The sequence below is a fragment of the Cavia porcellus genome, unplaced genomic scaffold (assembly GCF_034190915.1).
Source record: "Cavia porcellus strain 051 isolate PalLab524CR breed Dunkin Hartley unplaced genomic scaffold, mCavPor4.1 scaffold_6, whole genome shotgun sequence".
Lineage (NCBI taxonomy): Eukaryota > Metazoa > Chordata > Mammalia > Rodentia > Caviidae > Cavia > Cavia porcellus.
In genome coordinates this window covers 66,494,944-66,521,905 of record NW_026947489.1, presented here as the reverse complement: position 1 = coordinate 66,521,905, position 26,962 = coordinate 66,494,944, and the positions used below count along the sequence as shown (strand labels likewise).

Below are 26,962 nucleotides of genomic sequence, written 5' to 3'. Positions count from 1 at the left end.
ACAAAGAAACTGGGCCTCCTATATATGCTTGTATAGCAGGAACAAAAAACATGGGAAGAAGGAGCAACAAGAAAGGGTCCTCGGCCCCCAATCCTGAGAAACATGCAATAGCAGACACAGCACCAATAGACATAAAGCGATATGTCCAGAGCCTCATAGACGAGTTGAGGAATGAAGTTATTAACGACCTAAAGCAAGATATAAGTAGAATAGTTAGAGAAATGCTAAGCACCGTCCAAGAAAAAACAGATGGTGGAATGGAAGAACAGAAAAAAAGGGGAGAATTGTTTGATGGAGAAAATAGAGAAAACATAGAATACGTGAAGCAGGTTCAAAGAGATTACCAGGAAACTAAAAACTCTATCGAAAGCTGGCATAACAGCTTGAAAGAAACTAAGGATAGATTATCTGAACTGGAGGACAGATTCGTAATATGGGAGCATGAAATGAAAAACTTCTTAAAAATAACAAAAAAACAAACAGCAATAATACAAAGGCTAGAAGATGATAAGAGGATCTATAACTTAAGAACAAGGGGCTGGGGATTTAGCTCAGCGGCATAAGTGCCTGCCTTGCAAGCAGGCAGTTGTGAGTTCGATCCCTGGTACTGATAAAAAAGGAAAAAGACAAAAAAAAGAAGAACATAAAAGAAGAAGTAGGGACACAAACAAATGAAACACAAAAGCTATTCACAGAAATAATCCAAGAGAATTTCCCTAATTTAGCAAAAGGTAAAGATACTCAGATGTATGAGGCATACAGGACCCCAGCCACCTACAACCCAAACAGAGCTACACTCAGGCATATAATAATCAAAATTCCAGAAATCCAATATAAGAACAGAATATTAAAAGCCGTCAGAGACAAGAAACAGATCACTTACAAGGGAACACCCATCAGAATTACAGCAGACTTCTCGGTACACATCAAATCATGAAGAGTGTGGGGGAAATAATTCAAGCTTTGAAAGATAATAACTTCCAGCCAAGATTGATATATCCTGCACAACTGTCCCTGGAAATTGATGGAAAAACAAGGTGCATCCAGGATAAAGAGGAACTAGGGGAATTTGCAACCACCAATTCAACTCTACAGAGAATACTGCAGGATATTCTACAAAAGGAAAATATCAAGATTCCAGAAATAATGGCAGAGAGGCCACAATGAATAGAGCAGAAAGTGAAATGAAGAAGACAAACTGACAACAAATGACAGAAAAAGATCTAAACAGAGATGAGGCAGAGAAGATTGGATGGTAGGAACAGCTATTTTGGAGAAAACAAGACATCATAATAGCTAGTGCTGATTTAGTATCATCTTGTTTTGAAGTCCCATCAAGCTTATATTCTTCTGTCTCCATCAGTCTTAACAGGTTGTATCTTATTGGATTTTATTATATGTGATAATATAAGCAAAAACTTTTATAGACAAGGAGATTATACAGAAACCATGATTCATTTTCTGTTAGCTGGTTCTAAATACCCTGTAATATTTTCATTCTCTTGAATGGTTTTACATTGTCTTGATATGTTTGGTGCTACAGTATATGAAGTTATATTCAGAGATTTCAAGGAAAGAGTCACAATGGTAACTACTTTTATGTCAGGATATCTTGAGGTGAAACACTATTTTGCTTAAATGGTTATGTTTTGACCTGCGCTGTTCTGTTGTTATGCCCTCTTTATCTCAATCCCCTTTTTTTCTTTCTTTCTTTTTTTAATTATTTACTTCTTTATGTTTATCTTTTTAATTAAGGGAAAAGTAAATTAAAAAATAGCAGGATACATTATAGTAACCTACTTTGATTTCCTGTTAACTTGATTTGAAACTCTGTGTTGCTCTCACTATCTTGCTTTGACTGATTTTCCCTTATTCTGCTTTGCTAGATAGTACCAAGTTTGAAAGTATGGGCAACAACTGTGAAGACAATAGGATTCATTATGATGCCCATTCTGCTTGACTATTATCTTCTTTTAAAGTCCTGTAAAGTCTCCAATGTTTTGGTTGTATTCTGTACTGTTTTGTTCAATTTTATTAACTGATGATACAGGCTATTCTTCTTAAGATAGCAAGAGGCAGTGTGGTAACCATTGTTGATCACCTTGTATTTTGTTTTTACATTATCTATTATGTCCATCCTTTTGATTTGACTGACTCTGTTCTGATGTGTCGCATTTGGTTTTACTCTCTTCAAAATAAGTAATGAGAACTGTGGAAGTAATAAAACCCAAAATAATTGGGTAATTGTCATTGTACAAAAGAAAAGAAAAGAAGGTGCTCTAAAGGTTATAACTGCATATATGTTTGAGTGTATAAGATGGATGACCATATTACTGAGTTTTTTGATCATTGAACAAATCTGTTTGCACTCTCACTGTTTGAAAGTCCACTTTATATGCTTTAATTTTGTAACTTGAACAACTATTTCTAAGATGAGAATATGTAATCTATTAACTAGTGATTTCTTACTGTTTATTTTTTAAATTTTGTATTACTTGTACCCTTTCTTTGTTTCTTTCTTTATCTCCTTAAAAAAAAAAAAAAGAAAGAAATTTAGAAGACATGGGAAAGAAAGATATAAGTAGTTTGTTTTCTAAAACTCTCTATTAAAAAATATGACAGCAATAGCAGCCATCTACTTAGTATTTGCTCTAAAGACCTAACTTCATATGTATATATAATCCTTATAAATTTTAAACGGTAACCTTATTCATTGCAGTTTAAATAAGACTACTCAGGGAGTAGTCTTATTTACTACTACTCAGGGACTCGAGTCAAGTAGACTGGATTTAGTTCTTTACTTGTATCTTTGAACATGGGGCTTTCACTTTGTCTGAGCCTCTCTTTTCTCACTTTCAGTGGTTCTCAAAAACTGTGACATTATTGCAAGGGTTAATATACCAGTTCATGTGAAGAGTTTAGTGCAGTTTCTCATAGCAAGGATTCTGAAATGTTTGTTATTTTATTTAGTTAATAATTAATGCATAGTCATCATGATTAAAAATGTTTGAGCAGTTTTTATTTGTGCTAAGAACCCTTTTGTGGGGGCTGGGAATTTAGCTCAGCGGCATAAGCACCTGCCTTGCAAGCAGGCAGTCGTGAGTTCGATCCCTGGTACCGATAAAAACGAAAAAGACAAAAAAAAAAAAAAAAAAAAAAGAGAACCCTTTTGTGTCAGAAATATAAAATGAGTAGGAGTCTTCAACTTTTAGGGATGAGTAAGAGTTCCTGACTTCAAGGAACACACTACTAATAAGGCATAGGTGTAAATTCATGTAACAATCCAGTGTGATTAGGAGGAAAGATTTGTGCAAGTTCTGGTGAAGCACAAGAAAAGCTTGGTTACTTCATTAAGAGTTGATGCTATGAGCAAAGGCTTCCTGGGAAAACAGATTTTTTTGTTTGGTTGGTTTATGGTGTGGTATTGGGTATTGAACAATGACCTTGTACATGCTTGATAAAGGCTCTGCCACTGAGTTGTATCCCCAGCCTAGCTTTGTTGCATTTTGAAAGATGAACTGAAGTATTACTGGGAGACAAATAAAGAAAAATTATTCCTGACAGAACATTTGGTGTGAAGGCAAGAAATAAACCATAGTATGATACATTTCAGAAATGATAAACAGAATAAAGTGCAATGAAGAAATGTTTAGTCACTTTTCATCATGTAGAATAACAGATGTAGACTTTTTAAAGTTCTCATCCAACTTTTATAGAGTTTGTATTTCTAATTTACATTTTTCTGATTTCCCTCATCTTTCTACTTTACCACTGTTTCATGTGTTAGCTAGCCTCATACAGGGCACATAAATGTATTCATCATTTAGGGAGTTACGTTTCTTAAAATTGACTCTTTTAAACTCTAGGTAGATGCTGTACTTAACAGGATTGGCACATAGGTAGATAGAGGAGGCAGAAATGTTAACATGCACTGGTAGATTTTTGTTCTTGCAAAAGCCAACTTGTAATAAATTTGAATTGCTTTCACTCTATTGTCTTGTGTTTCTGCTGGAAAGCATCTAAATGCAATGGGAAAATGAAAGTTCCCAAAATCAGTCGTAGTTTGTATTTTAATTAATATTCGTGTCCTCAGATTTTAAATATCAGTGGGAAATGAAGTAGAGGAGTGTATTCAGACGGTTGGAGATACAATGAGAGCAGATAAAGAAATTATGATGTCATACTTGTAGACCTAGATTTCAACTTGTGAATACTTCTGTGGTATTCTTTTTGTTGTCTTTCCATATCAGTAGTGTAGTAGTTTTTATTTCTATTTCTATTTTATTTTACTTATTGCATACGAAAATTGATTGTGAAAAGGAATGGAGAATAGGAGTAGTTCCTGAGAGTCAGGTGGAGTCCTACATGGTTGTTTTTATTATTAAACAGGCTTTTTTCTATCTTTTTCTTTATGGCACTATGCATTGAGCTCAGGGTAATACACATGGTAGAAAGTGCTCTACCATCGAATTATAGCCCCGCTATTTTTATTTTTATTTTGAGACAGGATCTCAAGTCAGTTGTCCAGGCTGACCTTGAACTCATGATCCTCCTTCCTTAGTTTTCAGAGTAGCTGGTATTGCAGGTATACAGCATCACACCTAACTAAATTTTTCTCATATAATAGATGTGTCCTCTATTCAGAGACTGTGGTGTGAGTTTTTAGGAGGTAGCCAACAAATTCCTGATAAGTTTGATGGACACAGTGTGTTTCCAGATGTGTGGGGTCAGATAGCTATAGATCTTGAAGATGGCATCTTGAAGTTGCCCAGGATGGCAGTGCAGCCTGTGGCCCAGATATAGTAGTATCAGTTTTGGCCATCAGCAACAGCTTCTTGGAAATGAACTGAGATAATGCCAGTGCCTCTGGGGTTGAGATGAGGTACACCAGCACAGCGTGCAGCAGCCTGTCTTCTTGCAGGAAAGAACATAGGGCTTATTGATGGCCCCTCTCTACATGGGGTCAGTGGAGAGCTTGACCAGGATAGATGGTCTCTGGGCTGGTGGTGGATACCTTCTTGGCGTACTTAACACCCAGATCAACATGACAGTTGTAGTCTTTGATGGTGACAAATGCTTTGAATCTGGTCTGCTAGCCAGAGCAAGTCTGCTTCTGTACCTGCAACTTGCATGGTCTTCAAAACCTCATCCTTGAGAGATCTCCTAGGACAAAGCCAGTGGTCTCAGATTGCTTGATGAACAGAGAAAAGAGATAACGCTCATGTTCTTGACCAAATGGTCCAGCTTGGACAGGATCATACCTCTTATCCTTGACCTTGACTTTTTGAACCAAAATTTGCTTCCATGCCATTGACAAAGCCACCATGAGTTACTATAGCCACTCCTGGTGGGGCTGGAGGGTTACAGGCTTCCACTGTATTGCAGTAATCTGCTGTTTGATGTTTTTTCAGAGAAGAAGCAGTAAGTTTAAAAAGTCAACTTTACTGAGGTATAACTTATAATCAAATGCATGTATTTGACATGGACAACTTAATGAGGTTTTAGGGTTTTTTTTTTTTTTTTTTTTTGGTCTTTTTGAGCAGGGTCTTGCTATGCAGAGCTCACTTTGTAGTCCAGGCCAGTCTCGAACTCGCAACTGTTCTGCTTCAGCTCCCAAGTGCTGGGATTACAGGTGTGTGCCATCATGCCTGGCTTTTAGTGAGACTTTTTAAAAATAAGGTTTTTTGGATTATTAATTTACCTACAGAAAGTTCAACTTCTAAAAATTACAGTTTTACGGTTTTGACATACATATCAGCGTATGTAACCATCACCACAATCAAGATCGAGATGTAAAACATTTCTGTCATCTTTGTTATCAACCTCAGCAGTCATCAACTTCAGCATGCTGATCAGCTTTCTGCATTATAGATTAGTTATCTTTATTTCAGAATGTTGTATATGTGGTGTCTCACAGTGTGTGCTCTTTTGTGTCCAAATTCTTTCGTAATTTCTGAGATTCATTTATGTTATTACTCAGTTTGTACACTGCTAATGATCCATGAACTTGAGCTTGAAAGGAAATGAGGGCGAGGAAAATAGTTATAGACAAGGAAGTAGGTTTTTTTGTTTTTGTTGTTTCATTTTCTTTGTTTTGTTAATTTTGAGACTTAATCTCACTAAATCAGTAAATTACTCAGGCTGGATCGAGATTTGTAAACAATCTGTCTCAGCCTCCCAGACTGCTGGGACCATCAGCATATGCCACTATTTCCAACTAATTTTTCTTTTTTAAAACTACATGCCCAGGAACTGCTTCCAGACCACTGATATTTAGTGTCATCATAGATGTGTAATGCTATGGTTGGCAGAACATGGAAATGAAACCTAGAGAACCTGGTTTCTTGTCTGTACTATAAACTTCCTTTATAGTCTTAAACAAATCATTCTACCTTCTAGGCACATTTTCTTTTTCTTTCTTTCTTTCTTTCTTTTTTTTTTTTTTTTTGGCTACTAAGGATGGAACTCAAAGCCTTTCTGTTGAGCTGCATCCCTGCACACTCCACCTCCCTTTAAAATACTTTTTTTTCCTAATTTGAGGTAAGATTTTACCAACTCACTAAATTGTCCAGGGTGGGTCTGTACTTGTGGGTCTCCTGCCTCAACCTCTTAGAGTGCCGAGATTACAGGCATATGCCACCACATCTGGTTCAGGCCAATCTTAAATGTAGAGTTCCAATTCATATCAAGATAATTACATACATTATAGAAAAGGATGTAGAAAATTGTAATAGGTTGATCAACTTGAACTGTCAGTTTCTCAGAAGGTTTGAGAGTGCTGTTACACACATTTGCTAACTTGCAAACTGAATGCTATCAGTGGAGTATGCAGCACTAAGTCTAGTAGGTAAAGTTGCTGTTAGTCTCTAAACTATCCCTCCTTGCTATCCTCCTGCAGAAGAGGTTTCACGAGTTAAAGACACACATCTTAGGTGTGGTATAGTATAAAGAAAGAGACTATTCACTGAATACATATGTATGTATACACATATGTATGGTACTGGGAATTGAACCAAAAGGCTTTACACTGAGCTATATCTGCAGCCTTTTAAAACTTTTGTATTTTGATACAGAGTCTTACTAAGCCATTAAATTTCTCAGGCTGGACTCAAACTTAATATTTTCCTACCTAAGCCTCAGAGCACTGGCATTATAGGTGTGTACCACCATACAGCTGAGTTTTGATAGAGAGTCTGTGAAAAGAACTGATTGGAGGTCTATTAGCTTGGTACCCTCAGTTCATGAACTTAATTTTTTTTTTTCTTTCTAAAAATCTTTTTTGTGGTAGTGGGAATCAAACTCAAGGCTTCATGTGAACTTAATTCTTTCCTCAATTCTGGTTGCAAATTGGGTGAGAACAGAATCAAACTAAATAGTTAAATTCAGTGTTAACCTTGTGGAGAAATTTGATTTGGTTCTTGTCCAATTCGGTTTGTGACCAGAATTGTGAAAAGAATTAAGTTTATGAACTGAGCTACTGCATCTGTATTTGATCTACAGCTATATAGACATTCTCAAGATATAGTGGTACATGTCTGTGATATAAGCTACTTTGGGGCCTGAGGCAGGAAGATCACACCTATAGGATACGGTAGGCAATTTAGTGAGATCTTATCTCAAAAATTAGATTTTAAAAAAAGGCTGGGAATGTGGCTCAATTGTAGAGTGCTTGCTTAGCATATACAAGGCCCTGGATTTGATCTGCAGTACTGCAAAAAATAAAGACAAAAACCCCAAAACAGTAACAAATCATATACCCATAGAAAATCAGATAATATGCTATTTATCAGAAAAGAGATTCTTATGAGATGTGGTCATCCTTCCAGAAAGACTTACATTCTAAAGGGGTTAATAAAGAAACAATTACATATTTAAAATTGTACAGAAGAGCTGGATATATAGCTCAACAGTTAGAGTGCTTGCCTAGCGTGCATGAAGAAGTCCTAAGTTCAACCCAGTATAGCTGCATGAATGAATGAATGAATGAATGAATGATAAAATTAGAGCCAAGAGTAGAAAATAGTATCTAAAAATATTATCTAAAATTATAGAAAGAAAATAAAAAATATAATTCTTAATCTTTTGATTTTGATGGTATTTTTCTTCCTCACAATATAGATAATATTTTAGTGAATTTTTTTTTTTTTTTTTGCTGGGAATCAAACTCAGGACCTCATATTTACCAGGCAGGCATCGTGCCACTGAGCTATACCCCCGCATGAAATGTGTTTTTTTTTTTTTTTTTTTTTTTTTGTCTTTTTCCTTTTTATCTGTACCAGGGATTGAACTCACGACTGCTTGCTTGCAAGGCAGGCGCTTATGCTGCTGAGCTAAATCCCCAGCCCCATGAAATGTTTTTAAAAGCAAAATCAGTGTAAAGAATCCATAATGAGCAAAATATCAGTATTTTAAATAAAGAAAGGGTCATAATAAAGACTGGGTTTTGCCTCAGACTCCAGTATGGATTGGCATGACCCTGTGAGAAGAATTTGGGTGGGCGGGAATAGTGAGGACTGAACATAGTACCCCTACATTGAGCTAGATCCCCTCCCCTTTTTATTTTGAGGCAGGGTCACTAAATTGCAAAATTCCCCATGTTGGGCTTGAATTTGGGATCTCATAGTACTGGAATTACAGGCATGTGCTATCCTGCGTGTTGTGTCAGAGATTTTAATCATACTCATTTTGAAAAGATAATTTCTTGCAGTATTAAAGTTACATTGTAGGAAAGGAAAGAAAAAATATTTTCAGAGATTTCAGGGTCTACTTAAAGGAAGAGAAACTGCATTAGGTATTTTAAACAGAGGTTTTAGAAGAATAAAAAAGAGTAAAACAAAACAAAAAGAATGCTGAAGTAATCTTGAATTAATAACTGCAGGAAGCCTCTTTCACCAAGTCTGGGAAACCACAAAGAAATGGTTACCAAAACCTAGGAGCTTGGAGGAGAGCCCTGGAGGCGGGTGCTTGGACCTCCTAGAGTAAGCTTTCAGTAACTTGTGCTATAATCTTTGGAGAAAGCTTGATCGAACAGGATAAGCCTAGGTAACCTGGACCAGAGGGAGTGACCAAGGCCATCTGGTACTCTTGCCAAGGAGCTACAACCACCACTGCTAGTGCTTTTAAGGCTGGGAATGTTGAAAGAAACTAGAGGTTTGAGTGAACTGCTGCTGCTGAAGTGACACTGATAAGAGCTGGAAAACAGAAAGGACGTCTTTTTTCTTAATGTTTCTGCATTCTGATAGGCAGAACTGAATGGGAGAGGGCAATGAAAAGTCCCTGAAATGAAGTTTGCAATCTTAGCCCCATCGTTACAAAGCAGAGCATGAGAGGGTAAACTTGGAGCTGAGAGACAACTGAAACAGTGACCACCATGCACATTTTAGAAAGAGAAAACTGAAGCTGGGAAGTGCTAATTTATTTGTCAAGCTCATTGCTCCAGGTCTGGAATTTAAACTCAGGCCTGTGTTTTTTCTCCTGTTCTTTTCATTTAATCTGATGTACCATTGATTGTTACAAAGCACCATTATCTTATTTACCACTAGGAAACTAATGTTATCAATTATAAGTTAATACCAATATCAGAGTTTTTAACAAGTAAAAAGAAAGCGGCTGTCTTAAAGTTGATGAAATATGGTATATTATGTTGTCCTGTAAAGAATTTGGTTTAGAGGGGAGGCCCGAAAATGGCAGATAGATAACAGCAAGCAACAGAGACTCTCTGAGATAGTCAACTTAGATCCAAAAATAATACAGCATGGGGAGTCCCAAACAGAGGCAGATAGACCCTCCCGATCCAGGAACAAACTAAGCTGAGAAAAAACAATTAAAAATTTAGTCCCGGTGATACAATTGGAACAGCTCCAGTCTCAGCACTGCTGCTTGAACTCCCTGTTTGGACTCGCTGCTGCTGTCCTTGAACTGATGTAGCCGGGATAGCCCACCAGTTTTATCTCACTGGGGAGGCATTTGCACTGAGGATGGAAGTTGGCGAACTGAATTGAGAGCAGAGCTGGCAGGGAATCCTCCATCGATCTGCAGTGAGTGAGCAGAATAAAATCTCTTCCATAGAGAGGGGAGAGCTCCAACAGATGACAATCTGGGACCTGGAAGATAGGCTATAACAAGGAGCAGCGGTGACTTCAGGTGGCTACTCCCTTCTCAAGAGGGATTGGTGGGGTGCACTGGACCTGGGTAATGCCAGGACTAAGACCCAATAGGCTAGCCCAAATCAAGTCCCTGTGCCTGGCAGTGCACCCTAACGCAGTGAAGCCTGCAGCAGGTTGACTGACCTGGAGGGGCAGGACCATCATAGGCTGCCCCGTCTGTGTCTTCCTAGTACACTACAGTGGGTGGGAACACCTAGCTGGCGGGATTCAAACAAACTGTAAAGAAACAGGGCCTCCTGGGGCTGGGGATTTAGCTCAGCGGCATAAGCGCCTGCCTTGCAAGCAGGCAGCCGTGAGTTCGATCCCTGGTACTGATAAAAAAGGAAAAAGACAAAAAATAAAAAATAAAAAAAAAAAGAAACGGAGCCTCCTATATATGCTTGTATGGAAGGAACAAAAAGTATGGGAAGAAGGAGCAACAAGAAAGGGTCTTCAGTCCCCAATCCTGAGAACATTGATCCAGGAAAGGTAAATGCAAAGGAAAATGAGGACAGCAAACATGTAATATCAGATAAGACACCAACAGACATAAAACGGTATCTTCGGGACCTCATAGACGAGTTCAAAAGTGAAGTATTTAACCAAGTAAAGCAAAATATAAGTAGAATATTTAAAGAAATGCTAAGCACCTCCCAAGAAAAAACAGATGGAAGAACAAAAAAAAAAGGGGGGGGGAGAATTGTTTGATGGAGAAAATGGAGAAAACATAGAATACATGAAGCAGGTTCAAAGAGATTACCAGGAAATTAAAAACTCCATTGAAAGCTGGCAAAACTGCTTGAAAGAAACTAAGGATAGACTATCTGAACTGGAGGACAGGTTTGCAATGTAAGAACATGAAAGGAAAAATTTCTTAAAAATAACAAAGAAATAAGCAGTGACAGTTCAAAAGTTACAAGATGACAAGAGGATCTATAACAAGAATAAAGAATGTAGTTGAAGAAGCAGGGTTGCAAACAAAAGAACTGCAAAGGCTATTTAACAGAAATAATTAAGGAAAACTTCCCAAACATAGGAAAAGGAAAAGATACTCAGATGTATGAGGCATACAGAACTCCAGCCACCTACAACCAAAACAGAAATACACCCAGGCATATAATAAAAATCCCAGAAATCCAAAATAAGGACAGAATATTAAAAGCTGTCAGAGACAAGAAACAAATCACTTACAAGGGAAAGCCCATCAGAATTACGTCAGACTTCTTGGCACAAACCAGCAAATAGAGAAGAGCATGGGGCTAAATAATCCAAGCCTTGAAAGAAAATAACCTCCAGCCAAGGTTGATCTATCCTGCACAATTGTCCCTAGAAATTAATGGAGAAACAAGATGCTTCCAAGATAAAGAGGAACTGGAGGAATTCTCAATCACCAATCCAACTCTACAGAGAATACTACAGGACTTTCTAAAAGAAAAGCACCAAGATTTCAGGAACAGTGGCAGAAAGGCCCCAATGAATGGAACAAAAAAATAGACAACTAATGACACAAAAAGAGCACAGCAGAAATGAGGCAGAGAAGGTTGCATATAATTTTTAATATAGATGGCCTAGATACACTAACTTAAGGGAAAAAAGAGAATCATAGGCAGAGTAGATCAAGAGTTAGGGTCCACCGAGATGCTCTTTATAGGGAATATAATTAACCTGAAGAAGGGTATATGGACCAAAATCAAATATGAAAAAACAGAACTCGATGTGATAGGGAACCAGAGAGTAATAGGGTCAAATAGACCAGTACTTACGGATTTTTTTTTTTTTTTTTTGGTCTTTTTCATTTATCGGTACCGGGGATCGAACTCACGACTGCCTGCTTGCAAGGCAGGTGCTTATGCCGCTGAGCTAAATCCCCAGCCCCAAGACCAGTACTTATGGATAGGTTGAAAAGACAGCTTTAATAAGTAAAGAAATACAGTTAGAGATCAAGCCCAGGAGTGAGAAAGTTCGGAAACACTTAGGTAAATAGCAGGTTGTCCTCCTAATATAAAACTGAGAGTGTTGGGGAGACCCAAAAATACAAGTACATCCTGGGGGAGTGAAAGAGGAGGAATAGTCTTAAAAAAAAAGACAGCAGAAGATATTGCTAATAGTGTATCAGGAATTAAAACCCATATTACTCACACCACTCTGCTTGGATAGAACTTGTTCCTTCCCAGTTTGTATATAAGCACTGGATCTGAAGGCACAGACAGCTGTCCTGAAGATACCAGGATATAGCACAGTGGTCATCTTTAATTTCCTATTAACTTAATCCAGATCCCTGAATAACTTATACTGTTGTATCTTGACTGATCTTAGTTAAATCTGATTTGTTTGTTTGCTGCTTATTATTGACAGATTTTACTCAAAACTGATCAGTTGATGGTATCAAGTCGGAGAGTATAGACAGGTATACTGAAAATGACAATTCACTACGATACCCATTCTGATTTGACTACTACCTGTTTTTGTAACTCTACACTATCTACAAAGTTGTATTTCTATTAACTCTGTAATGAACTGATAGATTCAATTATACTTTATCTGATAATATAGCCAATTCTGTTGATGATAACGAGATAGCACAGTAACCATGATAGAACTCCTTGTACAGTAGTTTTACATGTCTTTTTAGTTTTATGTGTCTATAGGAATATGTTTTGTTCTATCCTGTTCTGTCCTGTTTCTCCCTCTAATATAAAAAGAATAGAAATAAATGTTAAGACTCATGTTTGCCTGTTTACAATCTCACTGTTTCAAAGTCTACTTTATATGCTTTAATTTTGTAACTTGAACAACTATTTCTAAGATAACAATATGTAATCTATTAACTAGTGATTTCCTACTGTTTATTCTTTCTGAAATTCTGTATAACTTCTACCCTTTTTCTGTTTTTTTTTTCTCCTTAAATAAAATTTTTAAAAAAAGACTCATGTTTGCATAAAAGCTCTAAACAGTTTTTTAAGAACTGATCTTTCAACACATGATGAAATGAATAAATACTTTGAAGGAAAAAAAGGGGCACTGCAGTACTTGGTGCTGATTCCGGAGTGTCATGATGTGAAATCCAGCAGTATTATTAAGCTTTGTTCAGAATGATTTTAATCTGCTATGTTTTGTTTGGTCTCAACATAAATGAAGGTGTGGATAAATGCGTACATGTCTAAGTGTACAGGATTGATAGCCATATTACTTAGTTTTTGTTGGATAGTTGAACACAACTGTTTACAGTCTTCCTGGTGGAATTCCCATTTATATGCTCTACTTTTGTATCTTGAACAATTATTTGTGGGGGGACAATATGTAAACATTAGTGATTTATTAATGTTTTTTTTTCTTTGAAAGCATGTACTATTTCTGCCATTTTCTGTTTTATTTTGTCTTTAAATTAAAAAAAATTTGGTTTTGAGGTTGTTGGTTTGGGGATGCCTGTGGGATATCCAAGCAAAATATTTATCAGGCAATTAAAAATACACAGTTACAACCCATAAAAAGATGGAGATTAGGGATACAGATGGAAAGGTTGTGTGCACATCATAGTCACAATCTAGAAACAGCCTTGCTCAGTGTTTTTAGCTTTCATTCTCAGTGAAATATTTATACCATCTCATTTCAGTATTTCTTTCCCTATATTTTGTGATTGCATCTGTTGATAAACCTTGATATTATTTTTTGTTGTCCAGGAAAACTTTTTTTTCCTTAAATTTCTTCAAGTGAAGGTTTTCTTTTTTTCTCTTTTATTTGAAAATTGTGTAGTTTGCCAGAATGCAGACTCTAAAAGGATACAGGTGGAAGTACTATTATGATTATGATAATAAAAGCAGGTATGAATAGTGAAGTAATCCTACCTATAAACTCTCATGGTTTATCTGTTTTTGTAGGTCTAGTATGTCTGGGTTACACCTCGTAAAACAAGGTCGAGACAGGAAGAAAATAGATTCTCAGCGAGATTTTACTGTGGCTTCTCCTGCAGAATTTGTTACTCGTTTTGGGGGAAATAAGGTGATTGAGAAGGTAAGTTATGACTTGTTTGTTAAAAATACTTGAGATACAGAGATGTAGCTTAGCTGGTAGAGCACTTGAGTAGTATGTGTGAGGCCTTGCACTAGATCCCTAGTACTACAAAACAGGTGTGATTTAGTGCTTAGATTTGTGGTCTAGATTTGTTCCCTAAATTGCTATTTAGATTTTCTAAGATTTTTACTCTTTTTTGCTGTTGTTCTTTCTGTTTCCTAGCATCCTGTTGTATAATTTCATTATTTTCTGTAAAATATATTTGCCACTACTAATTTAGTCATAATTAAGGTACTGAAATACTGCTCAAAAAACAAAAACTATCTAAAGAAAAATAAACATTCCTCATAAAGTTATTCTTGAAAGATTTTGTGGTTTTACAAAGTGATGCTCACTGATGATGCTGCACTGATATGGTAGAATATGAGGAATTGATTATCTTGTGGAGTGTTCGTGGAAAGATAATATGGGACAGCATTGGATTTAGGGCTAAGACAGTAGAGAGTTTTAGAACAGAAGACTGAAGCAACTTGATATGTTGTGACTTACACCTTCCACCAGTATTTGAGATGTTTAACGGGAATATATCACGTGAAATACTTGAAAGATTTCAAGTATTTTGAAATGTTTTGGTAATTTTTGTGTCACTTTTATCTAAGCCGAGTGAAAGCTGAGTGCTTGATAGAAATACTTTAAAGTGATTAAAGGATTTAGACCTTTTATTCCAAAGTATTGCCTCAGCAGTGCACTTCTATTTTTCTTTCAATAAAAGTAGACTGCACAGTGTAGTCTTCCCCCGTTCTTTTTTTTGGGGGGGGGGGTAGCTGGGATTGAACTCACGACATTGCACTTACTAGGCAAGTGCATGAGCTGCTGAGCTAAATCCCTGCCCCTCCATTCTTTTTTGAAAATAAATTATCCCTCTGAAATTTGTTTTTTTCAATTCCCTCATAAAAGATATGGTGGACTAAACAGAATGTAATTGTGACTGTTATTGTCTTCCAAAAATTGATTCAGCAAAGAGTAGGTTCTACCTGGCACATATTGAAGTATTTGCTTTTCTTTTTTGCTTAACAAACATTTAAAAATACTACTTCAACACGTGGGAATTGGTTCCTTACAGTATTAGCTACCTAGAATTCTGTTGAAATTCTAACTTTTTTCAGAGGAAGAGAGATTTACAAAAGTTCTAATCTTTTTTCTTCTGTTACTGTATTTTTTTCTTTTCCTCCATTTTTCCTTCCTTCTAGGTTCTTATTGCTAATAATGGCATTGCAGCAGTGAAATGTATGAGATCTATCCGGCGGTGGTCGTACGAAATGTTTCGAAATGAGCGTGCAATTCGATTTGTTGTCATGGTCACACCTGAAGACCTTAAAGCAAATGCAGGTGAGTTGTTAGCTTTAGAAAAGCATCTCTCTTCTTTAGTAGACCAGCTTTTAGGGCTTTAGACTGGCCTTTTAAATAGGACAATTATTAACTTAGTGGGTTTCCCAAGTAATAAAAATCCTATTAAAAACTTTTAAAAAGAGTTTGGAATAGCCACATAAAAGTGATTTTATTATAGTCAATCATAACAGTTTTCTGTGTTCTAAGGTATGTAGAAATTCAGCAGTTTCTGTTTTTGAGACAAGGTCTAGTTTTGTAATTTGAACTCCCTATATAACCCAGGCTGACCTAAACCTCAGTAGGAGCAATCCTCCTGCATCAGCCTCCTGAGTGCTGGCATTACAGCCATGCACCACCACACTAGGATTAACATAAGTATTGATTTGAGTTTTCAGGTGTATGCCTTTTTCATTGTTAAATATTTGCTATTTCACATGCTTTATGTATAAGTGGAAAGGCTTGAAAGGAAATGCTATTTCTTTTGTGAGTTATACTTAATTTTAAAGTAGAGATTCTTTTTTCTCTTCCTGCTGACGGAAAGATCTTGTGACCAGAATGGGTTTCACTAAGTAAGCTTTTTGCACATTCTTTCCTCTCAGTTGGTCCTCTGCCCAGGTGTTACAGATAAAGATAATTGGGATAGCTAAGAGATGTGACTAGACTTTTTGTTCCATACTTTTTATCACTAAAATATAATCTCTTTAGGAAGAGTTTCACTGATAATGTTAGCTCTTTAAAGAACTATCTTTTAAAATTTAATTTGATCTGTGTATGTTGTCTACATATATAACATTTTAAGATCGAGTATCCCTAAATATTAAAAGTCATTGTGACACCACCAATGTATTGACAAGTAGGTGTTATTATATAAAATACATCTGAGTTTTTTTTTTGTTTTGGTTTCGTTTTTTTTGTTTTTTCAGGTACTGGAGATCAAACTCACCTTACATTTATACTGCTGAGCTAAATCTCTGCTGCTTATATAGTTTAGACATGCCCTTCAATGTTGCTTCAACACAGTTCAATACAGTTTTTATACCTATAAAAGGAAGTTCATAATGTCTGTTTCACAGAAGAGTTATTAAAAAATTGTATTTTAAAAAAACTGTGAACTGCAGGGGTTGAGGATATACCTCAGTGATCTCATAGTATGCATGAGGACCTGAATTCAGTCCCCACTACCAAAAAAAAAACCACTAATGGATGATTTCATTAGTATCTTGAGAGATCTGTTTGAGGAAGACAAATATAGAGCATATGTCATGGGGCTGAGGATAGAAAAGAAATGGATAGTCTAGAGCAGTGATGGCAAATCTTTAGAGCTTTCAATGATACAAACATCCTGCCCTGACTTGCATGCCATAGGTTTGCTACCACTGATCTAGAGAGATAGAGGGAAATACAGCAAGACTTGGTGATTAGGAAAAGAGCTAAATGTTGACTGTTGCGTTTAAAATTTGGTTGACTACTCAAAGGGTAGTTCTACCACATAAAATAGAATAACAAGAAGAGCAAGGTTTTTCTGTAGGGAGATGGATTAAGTTTGACATAATTGTGGCACTTACAAATTCTAAAAATCCTGCAAAAGACTTGACTATGTCCTTCTAGAACTTAGAAATAATGAGAACTGAGGGTTAATTATTGGCAAATATGTGGTGTAGTTAAATTACCTTTCAAAAGACTGTAGAGAAAATCAAAAGTCAATTATAAAATTTTTGGAAGATTGAAAGTTAGGGATAGACTAAGGAAGACAGGCCCATGAACAATGCCGTGAGATTATTAAAGAGATAGGAGAAGAAATTGAAAAGATGAGTTCAGAGAAAAAAGAATTTCAAGCAGAATGTGCTGGCACCTGCTATAATCCTTGCCACTTAGGAAGGAGACTGAAGAAGGTGGATCACTAATTTGAGGCCAATCAGGGTAATTTAGCAAAGCCTTCCCATAAAACAATAACAAGGGGCCAGGGATTTAGCTCTGTGACACAGGTGCCTGCCTGGTAAGCGTGAGGTTTTGAGTTTGATTCCTCGTACCAAAAACAAAACAAAACCAACCAACCAAACAAAAAACAACAACAACAAAAAAAAAAACCCCAACAAATTCTAGTAGAGGAGGGTCAAATGTGTCAGCAGTCTAAAAATAGAATCAGAAATCACCCAGTATTAGAAAGTCATTATAACCTTTGCAAGAGCAATTTCAGTGAAACAATAAAAGAATATGCAGACTAATATAAGAGCTTAAGGAATATGGGAAATGAGACAGAGATAGCCAATGTGGACTAGTTTTTCAGCAATTTTGGATGAAAGGCCAAGAAAAAGCTGTAACTGTATAGCTAGTCATGGTGACTTATGTTTGTAATCCAACTATGTGGGAGGCTGAGGCAGGAGGATATAGTTTGAGCCCAGCTTAGGCAATTTAGTGAGACCTCGCAGAAAATTTTTAAAGGGGCTGGAAATATAGCACAGTGTATAGCACGAGGTATGGGAGTACATCCTGTAATCCCAGCACTCAGGAGGCTGAGGCAGGAGAATCATTTGAAAGTTTGAGATCAGCCTAGGCTACAAAGTGAGCCCAGGGAGAGCCTGAACTGCATAGTGAGACCCTATCTTAAAAAGACAAAAAAGAAAGAAAGAAAGAAAGAAATCTGCCTGCCTGCCTGCCTGCCTATCTGTCTGTCTGTCTATCTCAGTGATAGAATTCTTGCCTAGCATACACAAGACCCTGGATTTAATCTCCAGCACCACAAAGAAACGGGAAAAAACAATATAAATAACTTGAAGAGAAATTCAAAATCAAGGGAAGATTTAATAAAAAACTTCTTTGAGAGTGAAAGACATTTGGGAATGTCTGACAGCAAGGAACTAACGATTAAGGAAGGCTTTAAGTACAGTAGGGGCACAAAGTGAATTAGAGACCTCAAAGAGATAGAAAGGAGTGCTTCAACAGCACAAGGTAGACAAAAATATGCATTTCTTTTTACCACAGAATTCTTTCTTTTGGTATTTATTCTGAGGGGAAAATCAATAATGAGGGTAAACATTTATACAAGGTTATTCACTGTGTATCACTCAAGAATAATGAGAAACTCGGGGCTGGGGATTTAGCTCAGAGGCATAAGCACCTGCCTTGCAAGCACATGGTCATGAGTTTGATCCCTGGTACCGACAAAAAAACCAAACAAACAAACAAACAAACAAACAAAAAGAATAGTGAGAAACTGAAATAATTTAAGTGTTCAACTTTAACAGATTAGTTAAATAAAATGTAGTGCACCAATTTTATGAAATGCCATGCAGCCCTTATAAAACATCTTGTGGAATGACATTTCTTAGAATGAGAATGTATTTTTATCAATTACTATGTTTATCACACTGTAACAATATTATCATAAATTGTGTTAGATCTTCTGCTTCAAGTATTCAAGGTTGCAGTCAGTTATCATTTGGCACTGTGGTCATGTCTGAGGCTTTCCTTGGGCTGGATATTCTTTCAAATTCATGTACTATAGTTTTTGGCGATATGCAGTTTTTTGTGGACTGTGAGACTGTATGTCTAAATATTGGACTGATTCTTGACCATAGGCTACATCTCAAAATAACTGTCAACTTTCCCAAAACCAGCAAGGGAGAGATAATAAGATGTGTTATATTTTTATGTAATCTTGTTGTGGAAGTGACATTTCATCACCTATGCCATATTCTCTTACCAAAAGCAAGTCATAGATCTTGGCTATACTCAGTAGGAGAGAACTACATAAGACACAAAACCTAGAGGTTGGGATCATGGGAACTTCTTGGTGTCTACCTACAATGATTGCTAAGTAAAATGTTGACTATAGAAGGAAATTGATAGCATGATATAATATAAAAAATACACTGTCTATACTCATAGAAAAAAGATTGTTAGAACATGTACTAAAACAGCAATAATAGTTTCCTCCAAGGGTAGAATTTTGAAGTGTTTTTATTTCTGTTTGTGTTTTGTCTTTTTTCAGTTTTTTACATATATTTTATAATTTTTTATAAAAAGTTAATAACATGTGGGGCGGGGGGTTTAGCTCAGCGGCATAAGCGCCTGCCTTGAAAGCAGGCAGTCGTGAGTTCAATCCCCGGTACCGATAAAAAGGAAAAAGACAAAAAAAAAAAAGTTAATAAAATGCTAGAAAGCATTACCATGTGAAATGTTATTGAATTAAGGAATCTTGTAAATAGTTTTTCATTTTTCCTTTCTCCCACAAACATTATGTTAATTATTGTTTAACAGTTTCATTGTATATAATTTATTACCATAAGTTCTGTGGGTTTTCAGCAAATTATACTATTGTGCAGTTGCCACAAATCCAGTTTAAAACACTAATTTTATAATTTTAAAAAGCTGTGAAAAAGCGGCTTTAGATATTAACATGTATATTAACTCGAAGAGAAGACTTCATTCTCTAAAACTGGAGGAGACAGGCGAAACTGACCAAATTTCCACTGGCTTAAATCTCCAATGGTACATGCACAAGCTTGTGTCGCTCAATGAGACTGTCCTATGCTGCCTAATAGGATAGTCATACATGAAATACAGGTGGTTCAGAGCTGCTTGACATCAAGGCATACAAACTGTGGCCTCATCATCAATGTGTTAACAGTGAGGATGATAATTACTAACGCATTGCATATTTTGATTCAAGGTAATTACTGAAAAAATTAAAAATGTCTAATTAATGTAGAGTAAGGAATTATGTATAGTCATCCCTCAGTATCTGTGAAGGATTGGTTTTATGTCCCTCTGCTGATACCTAAATCTACAGAATCTCAAGTCCTTTTTTTTTAAAGTGTAATATTTCTTTATAACCTACTCTCGTCCTCCTGAATTTTAAAGTCATCTTTAAATGCTATCACTTAAAACAGTATAAATCCTATGTAAATACTCTTTAATCCTATATTTTTGACAAATGACAAGGGCATTTAAAAAATGATATGTAAATAGTCTCTAATCCTATATTTTTGACAACTGAGGCATTTGAAAAATGCCTGTATTTCCAGTATAGATGCAGTTTTCCCCCTCAAATATTTTAGATCTACAGCTGGTTGAATCTATGGATGTAGAACCCATAGATACAGACTGACTAAAGCCTCTTTTGAGGGAGAGTTTTCTTATTTGTGAACGTAGTCTAGAATAGTATCTGTGGTGGTACTTATGGCAATTGTGGGAACAAAAAGGTGATAGTTGCCAAGTATACAATTAGAGCTTTCTTTTTCTAAAATTCATTTTTATTAGTACATGTTTACAGTTCATAATGATTACATTCCTTGTGTGGAGTCAGTACATGTACATAAAATGTTTTAATTCCTTTTTGTATCCCTTTTCCCTCCTCTTCCCTGCATCTCATAATTCTCTATCATTTGTGAAAGAGTTACTTCCCTACTTCCTATTGTCTTACCTTTTATTTTGCTCTTTATTTATAATTTGGGTTTTTCATATAAAAGAAATCATGTGCTGATTAGCCTTGTGAGTCTGATTTATTTCACTTAACATTGTGGTCTCAAGGTGCATCTATTTTTTTCTGTTTCCAAGGCTTTCCTTTTCTTTGATGTCTTCAGTAATGACCATGAAAGGTTGATTGGTATAGTATTATGAATTATTGTAGGTTAGCAGCAACAGTTTATAGTCTGTGTGTGTGTATGTGTAGATATAGGTCAGCAACTTTCTTCTTGATATAAGGCTAATAAACTACAGATACATCTATGTTGGAAAAGTTGGATAGATTTGCCTGTTTAGAAGATAAAAGACAAAGTTAAAGATAGTGATAATCTGGAAAAACACTGGAAGCAATGAGTTTCTACCAATAAGAAGGTATGTGATGCAGTCCTGTCATAGGGATTTAGGAGGCCAAGACAGGAAGATTCTAAATTTGAGCCCAGACTGGGCCACTTAGCAAAATGCAGTCCCAAATTTAAAGAGAAAGAAAAAAGAAGAAACAAGGAAAAGAAAAGGAAAAAGGGTTGGGAATATAAGTTAGTGGTAGGGCATCGTGGGTTTGATCCCTAGTATTATGCCCCCAAAAGCACCCATTAGTCGGAAATAAGCAAAGAACGTGAACAGGTAGTCCATAAAAGAGAAATAAGTCAAGTGCAGTGGTACATAATAGTAGTCCCAGCTACCTAAGAGGCTGAAACAAGAGGACTGCCTGAGCCTGCAAGGTCAGGGCCTCCCTGGGAGAGACCTTTAAAAAAAGAAAGAAGGAATTGGGTTGGAGGTATAGCTCGGTTGTTAGAACACTTGCCTTTAGCTTGTATAAGATCCTGAGTTCAGCCCACAGTATTGGAAAGAGAAACAAAAATAAAAATCAGGTTGACTATAAAGCATAAATGTCTAGATTCAGTCCCAAACACTGTACACAAATCATCATCATTATCATCTTCTTCATCATCATCACTATCAGTAATTAAACAAATTTTTTTAATAAAAAGTGAAATAGGGTCTGGGGATTTAGCTCAGCGGCATAAGCACCTGCCTTGCAAGCAGGCAGTCATGAGTTCGATCCCTGGTACCGATTAAAAAAAAAAAAAAAAAGAAATAGGAGCAGTAGACATATGGAAAGAGATTATCAGTAGTAATCAGAGAAGTACAAACAAAGTGGGAGGTATTTTTTTAAAACGTAAAACTGGCAAAATTAAAAAATTAAATTAAATTAATACTGAATATAGGAAGATTGCTAATACAATATCTAATATAGATAAGGTCGTTTGCACCCATATTGCTAGTGAGAATCTGACCATGTGAATACTCTTGAATATTTTTACTTCTAGGAACACATCTCCTATACATTATTTTTTTTTCCTATACATTATTTTACTATTTTTCAAATTTCAAATAACATGTGTTTCCAATAAGTTAGTAGTAACATGAATTATGGACTATTGAAGTATTAGTTATCCATGAAAATACTAATTATGTTACATATAATTAGATATATCTGTATCATAACAGGGGAAGAGAATTAATAGTATACTGTTAAATTAACTAACAGTTTGTGGCTATTTAGACATATAAGTGTACCAAAGTATGAACTGGTTATCTCTGAGATGAAACAATGAAATGACTTTTGAGTTTTTAGAAAATGTCATTCTACTTGACTCAACTATTCCTCTTCTAGGTATCTTCCTGAAATAGTTAAAAGCATTATATTACAGTTGCATATCCATGTTTATAGCAGCATCATTCATAATAGCTGAACATTAGCACAGGCCTATATGTCCATCAAGAGATGAATGATTAAACAAAATGTATTTGTACACAATGGCATATTACTCTGCCATTAAATTTGTAGGAAAATGGATGCACCTTGAAACCATTAATGTTAAGTGAAGTAAATCCGACACATAAGCTTAAATATCCCATTTCTTTTATGTGATTAACCCAAAATATAAAGAACAAATACTAGATAAAATAATAAGAAATAGAGAAATCTTTTGCAAAAGGGAAGAGGAGACCAAGAGATGGAGAGAGGGGCAAAGGAGAGGATAAAGAGGGCAAGAGGATGAAAATGAGTTGTGTTATGTCCTTGTGCTAACTCATGAGGTATGTAATCATTATGTACTAGTAAAAAATAAAAATTAGGAAAAAGGAGTTATCAGAAGACAAGCATGCACACTTATTTTAAAGAACCAATAAAGTTCTTGTTCATCTGTAAAAAAGGAACTATTAGGTGGTCCTATTTATATATACCTATAATTCCAGCACTAAGGAGGCATAAGTAAAAGGATTGCTAGTTCAAAACCAGACTGTGTTACATAGTTCAAGACCAGCCTGTGGTATATAATGAAACTTTGTTTCAAGAAAAAAAAATCTTACTAAATTCTGATACATTATTTAAGTGTTCCTCCTTCTTTTCTTGCCCCTAGTAGTGGAGATCAGGGATATTTTTAATTTTTTGTTTTGAAACAGGGCCTAACTAAATTAGCATGCTTTCTCTACTATAAATAATAGACATTTATTTGTTTTGAAAAATATATAAGCTTTACAGTTATCAGACAGATGTAAGAACAAGATATAAAAAATATTAATAAACTGACAAGGATTTGAGCAAATTACTTAACTACTCTAAGCCATTACACGTAGACTGAGGCACTAATAGTGCCCATTGTATATAGAATTGTTGAGAGAATTAAATGAGGTAATGAATACATGAAATACTTAATGAATCCCTGAAAATGTTAAACGGTTTGCTACCGTTGTGTTACCAGACTAGAAAAAAAGAGACATCAAATGACAAACTGGGAATACAAAGTGAAAAAAAGAAAAAAAGAAAGTAATTATCTTTTGAAAATTCTAACATTCCTGGTAAACGTTTTTCATGCACTAATCAAATTCCTATAGCTAATTTTTCCTGTTTAGTCTAAAGTTAAAGAAAAAGGACACCAGCGTTAGAACTTTTCCTCAGAATAGAGTAATTATTACATGGGCCTATTAAGTGACAGATTACTCACCCTTATACAGATTAATTTTTCTTTTCTTTTCTTTTTTTTTTGTCTTTTTCCTTTTTTATCGGTATCAGGGATCGAACTCACGACTGCCTGCTTGCAAGGCAGGCGCTTATGCCGCTGAGCTAAATCCCCAGCCCCTATTTTTCTTGATACAGAGATTATAAGAGCCTTCAAAATGATGTTTGAGAACTGTTGTTTTAGTGTAGAAGATTACTAAATATGTGACTTAACAAACTCAGAGTCTTCAGCTAAATAATCCTAAACATTATCCCATTAATGCTGTTTGCTTCCATGGTTACTCCTGTCCTTTACATGGTTTTACTATGTGATTGTATTTATTTTTTTTTTTTGTACCGGGGATCAAACTTATGACCTTGTACTTGCCAGGCAGGTACTTATGCCATTGAGCTAAATCCCCAGCTCTGATTGTATTTCTAAAAACAAATCATGTATTCTCTATTAATTTGTTTGCATTTTCAGAATATATTAAGATGGCTGATCATTATGTGCCAGTGCCTGGAGGACCAAACAACAACAACTATGCAAACGTGGAATTAATTCTTGACATTGCTAAAAGAATCCCAGTACAAGTAAGAGTTCTTTAAAGGGAAATTCTGCTATTTTAAATTAGGAAAAGGCTATGTACAGGGAACTTATATAAAGCATCTTTTCTGAAAATTCTTATCTGCCTTTATGTGGGGTAATCAAAACAGACCAAAAAAAAAAAAAAAAAGATGAAAAGAAGAGAGTGATTAAAAATAAATAAACTAAGCCACGCATGGTGGCACATGTCTGTAATCCCAGCAGTTGGGAGGCTGAGGCAGGAGTATCGTTCCAAGTTCAAAACCAACAAGGGCTACATAGTGAACTCAAAGCCAGCCTACACTGTGTAGTGAGACCCTGTCTCAAAAAGACAAAAAAAAAAATTTTTTTTGGTAATTAAAAAATAAACATAATAGAAATGTTTGAAAGGTGCTTTCGCAGATTTTAAAAAATATATACATCTTATCTTTGAGTTATTTCAATTAAGTACATATTATTTCCTATGGAATATTGTTCGCTTTGAACATGGTGGTGATTTTAGAAATAGGCTATTCTTATCACATTGTGTTAGGAAGTTCAGGATAGATAGCTTAAAGCCTAACAAGGAAAAAAATCTCTAGACTTATGTGGCAGTATAATTGCTGGATAGAAAGGTAAAATTGGGTGGACAGAATAATGGAACATGTGTAAGATGGCCAGTATTTCCAGAAAGGGCTCTATACAGCCTAGCAGAAAGGCTATAAATTTGAGTTTTCTAAAAAGCAGCAGGACTAGCTTGATCTGAATATTAAAATCAGCTTGGTTTTGACCACTCTCAGAAGTTTTATTGTATTTAACTGCTTATTGTTCTGTAAAACATTTGTCAGCAACCAAGCACAGAACCTGAATTAAGCATGGGTTGCTATAGAACTAGTTGTACATCATTTAATAAGAACAACCTAGATATAGAGTAAGACAGTTTGTGGTTTTTTTTTTTTTTTTTTTTTGGGTATGGATTTTAAGAATCAATCACATTATATTCCCTTGTAGGCAGTGTGGGCAGGTTGGGGTCATGCTTCTGAGAATCCCAAGCTCCCAGAACTTCTCTTGAAAAATGGCATTGCCTTTATGGGTAAGAAGTTCGTCTTTCTTTTCCTTTTGTTGATTTTGTTCATATGTTATTATATAGTCTGTTTTTTTTTTTTTAATGGTGAAAAGTTAATTTGGAAAAGTAAAAGTGAAGAGAAACTGGATTTGTAGATAGAGCAAACTTGGGCTGGATAAAAGAAGGAAAAAGGTACACTCTGAGGAATACAGGGTGGGCTACCAGGAGGAAAGCCACAGGAGCCTTATTTTCTTTTATTTAACATGTACTAGGCTTGTTTTTCCTGTTTTCAAGTCCATCAGTAACTTTCAGAGTAACTTTCTTCACTTCTTTTTTTCTTCCCTTCTTCATTTTCACTTCATCTTCATTGTATTTTCTGTCCCTGGGTTATTCTCCCTGCAGTCTCAAAAACGATTTTTAAAACATTTACCTTTTTAAAATTTTTTTCTCAAGATAACATGTGAAGGAAGGACCTGTTTTAGATAATAAAGATAATTGAATACTTAGTATATCTTGGCAGTGTGTCCTTAAATGTGAATCAGCACCTTTACATTTAAATACAGGTTACATTTCTATGAATAACAGCTTTTTGGGGGGGGTGGGTTGCGGGAGTGGGAGGAGCGCAGATCGGACTCAGGACTGCGTGTTTGCAAGCCAAGCGCTTATGCCGCTGAGCTAAATCCCCAGCCCCAAATAACACTATTTCTTCTAACTTTTCAGCTTTCATTATGGCAGAAAGAAAAATTGAGATTATATGGCTCAAAGTGTTTATTTTTTGGAGATCAGGCTATGTAAACATTATTAAAGATAATTCTCTCACCGGAGATTTAGCCCAGCGGCATAAGTACCTGTCTGATGAGCATGAGTTCGTGAGTTCGATCTGAGTACCACACACACCAAAAAAGAAAAAAAAAGATAATTCTCTTCTTTGAGTTCCCCTAAGACCAATGAGGGTCAGTATTTCAAACTTAAACCCAAAACTTTGTCATTCTTACTTTAATACATAGGTTAAAAAAAAAATGACTTTGTTAGTTGGTAAAGGTAGATTTATGAAGGTTGATAAAAAAGGATTTTTCAGGAATTCAAACCAGCATATTTTTATGCAGATTGATCTCCCATTGTGTATAAGCAGCTCACTTCCTTAGATTAGTACATCAAATTACTACATTAGATACAAAGTCAAAACTTGATGTCCCAGACATTAAGCTTCTGATCTCCATGCTCTATGATGAGGGAGAGGGGAACAAGAGAAAACACAAAAATAATTGTAATATAAGGCAAAATATATGTGTCAGAAAGGAATCTTTATTTTATTTTAT

The 26,962-nt window shown here is 35.7% G+C and overlaps 1 protein-coding gene across 4 annotated transcripts in view; it reads left to right on the top strand.

Annotated features, from left to right (window-relative positions):
* Nucleotides 1-26,962, top strand: part of Acaca (acetyl-CoA carboxylase alpha) — a 308,031-nt gene that overhangs the window by 109,903 nt on the left and 171,166 nt on the right. For all 4 annotated transcript variants that reach the window (XM_013152137.3, XM_005003514.4, XM_003469462.5 and 1 more), the window contains 4 exons: nt 14,024-14,156; nt 15,407-15,545; nt 24,497-24,606; nt 25,589-25,670. In XM_013152137.3, coding sequence (XP_013007591.1) covers nt 14,024-14,156; nt 15,407-15,545; nt 24,497-24,606; nt 25,589-25,670 — 464 coding nt within the window. The remainder of the gene's footprint in view (nt 1-14,023; nt 14,157-15,406; nt 15,546-24,496; nt 24,607-25,588; nt 25,671-26,962) is intronic.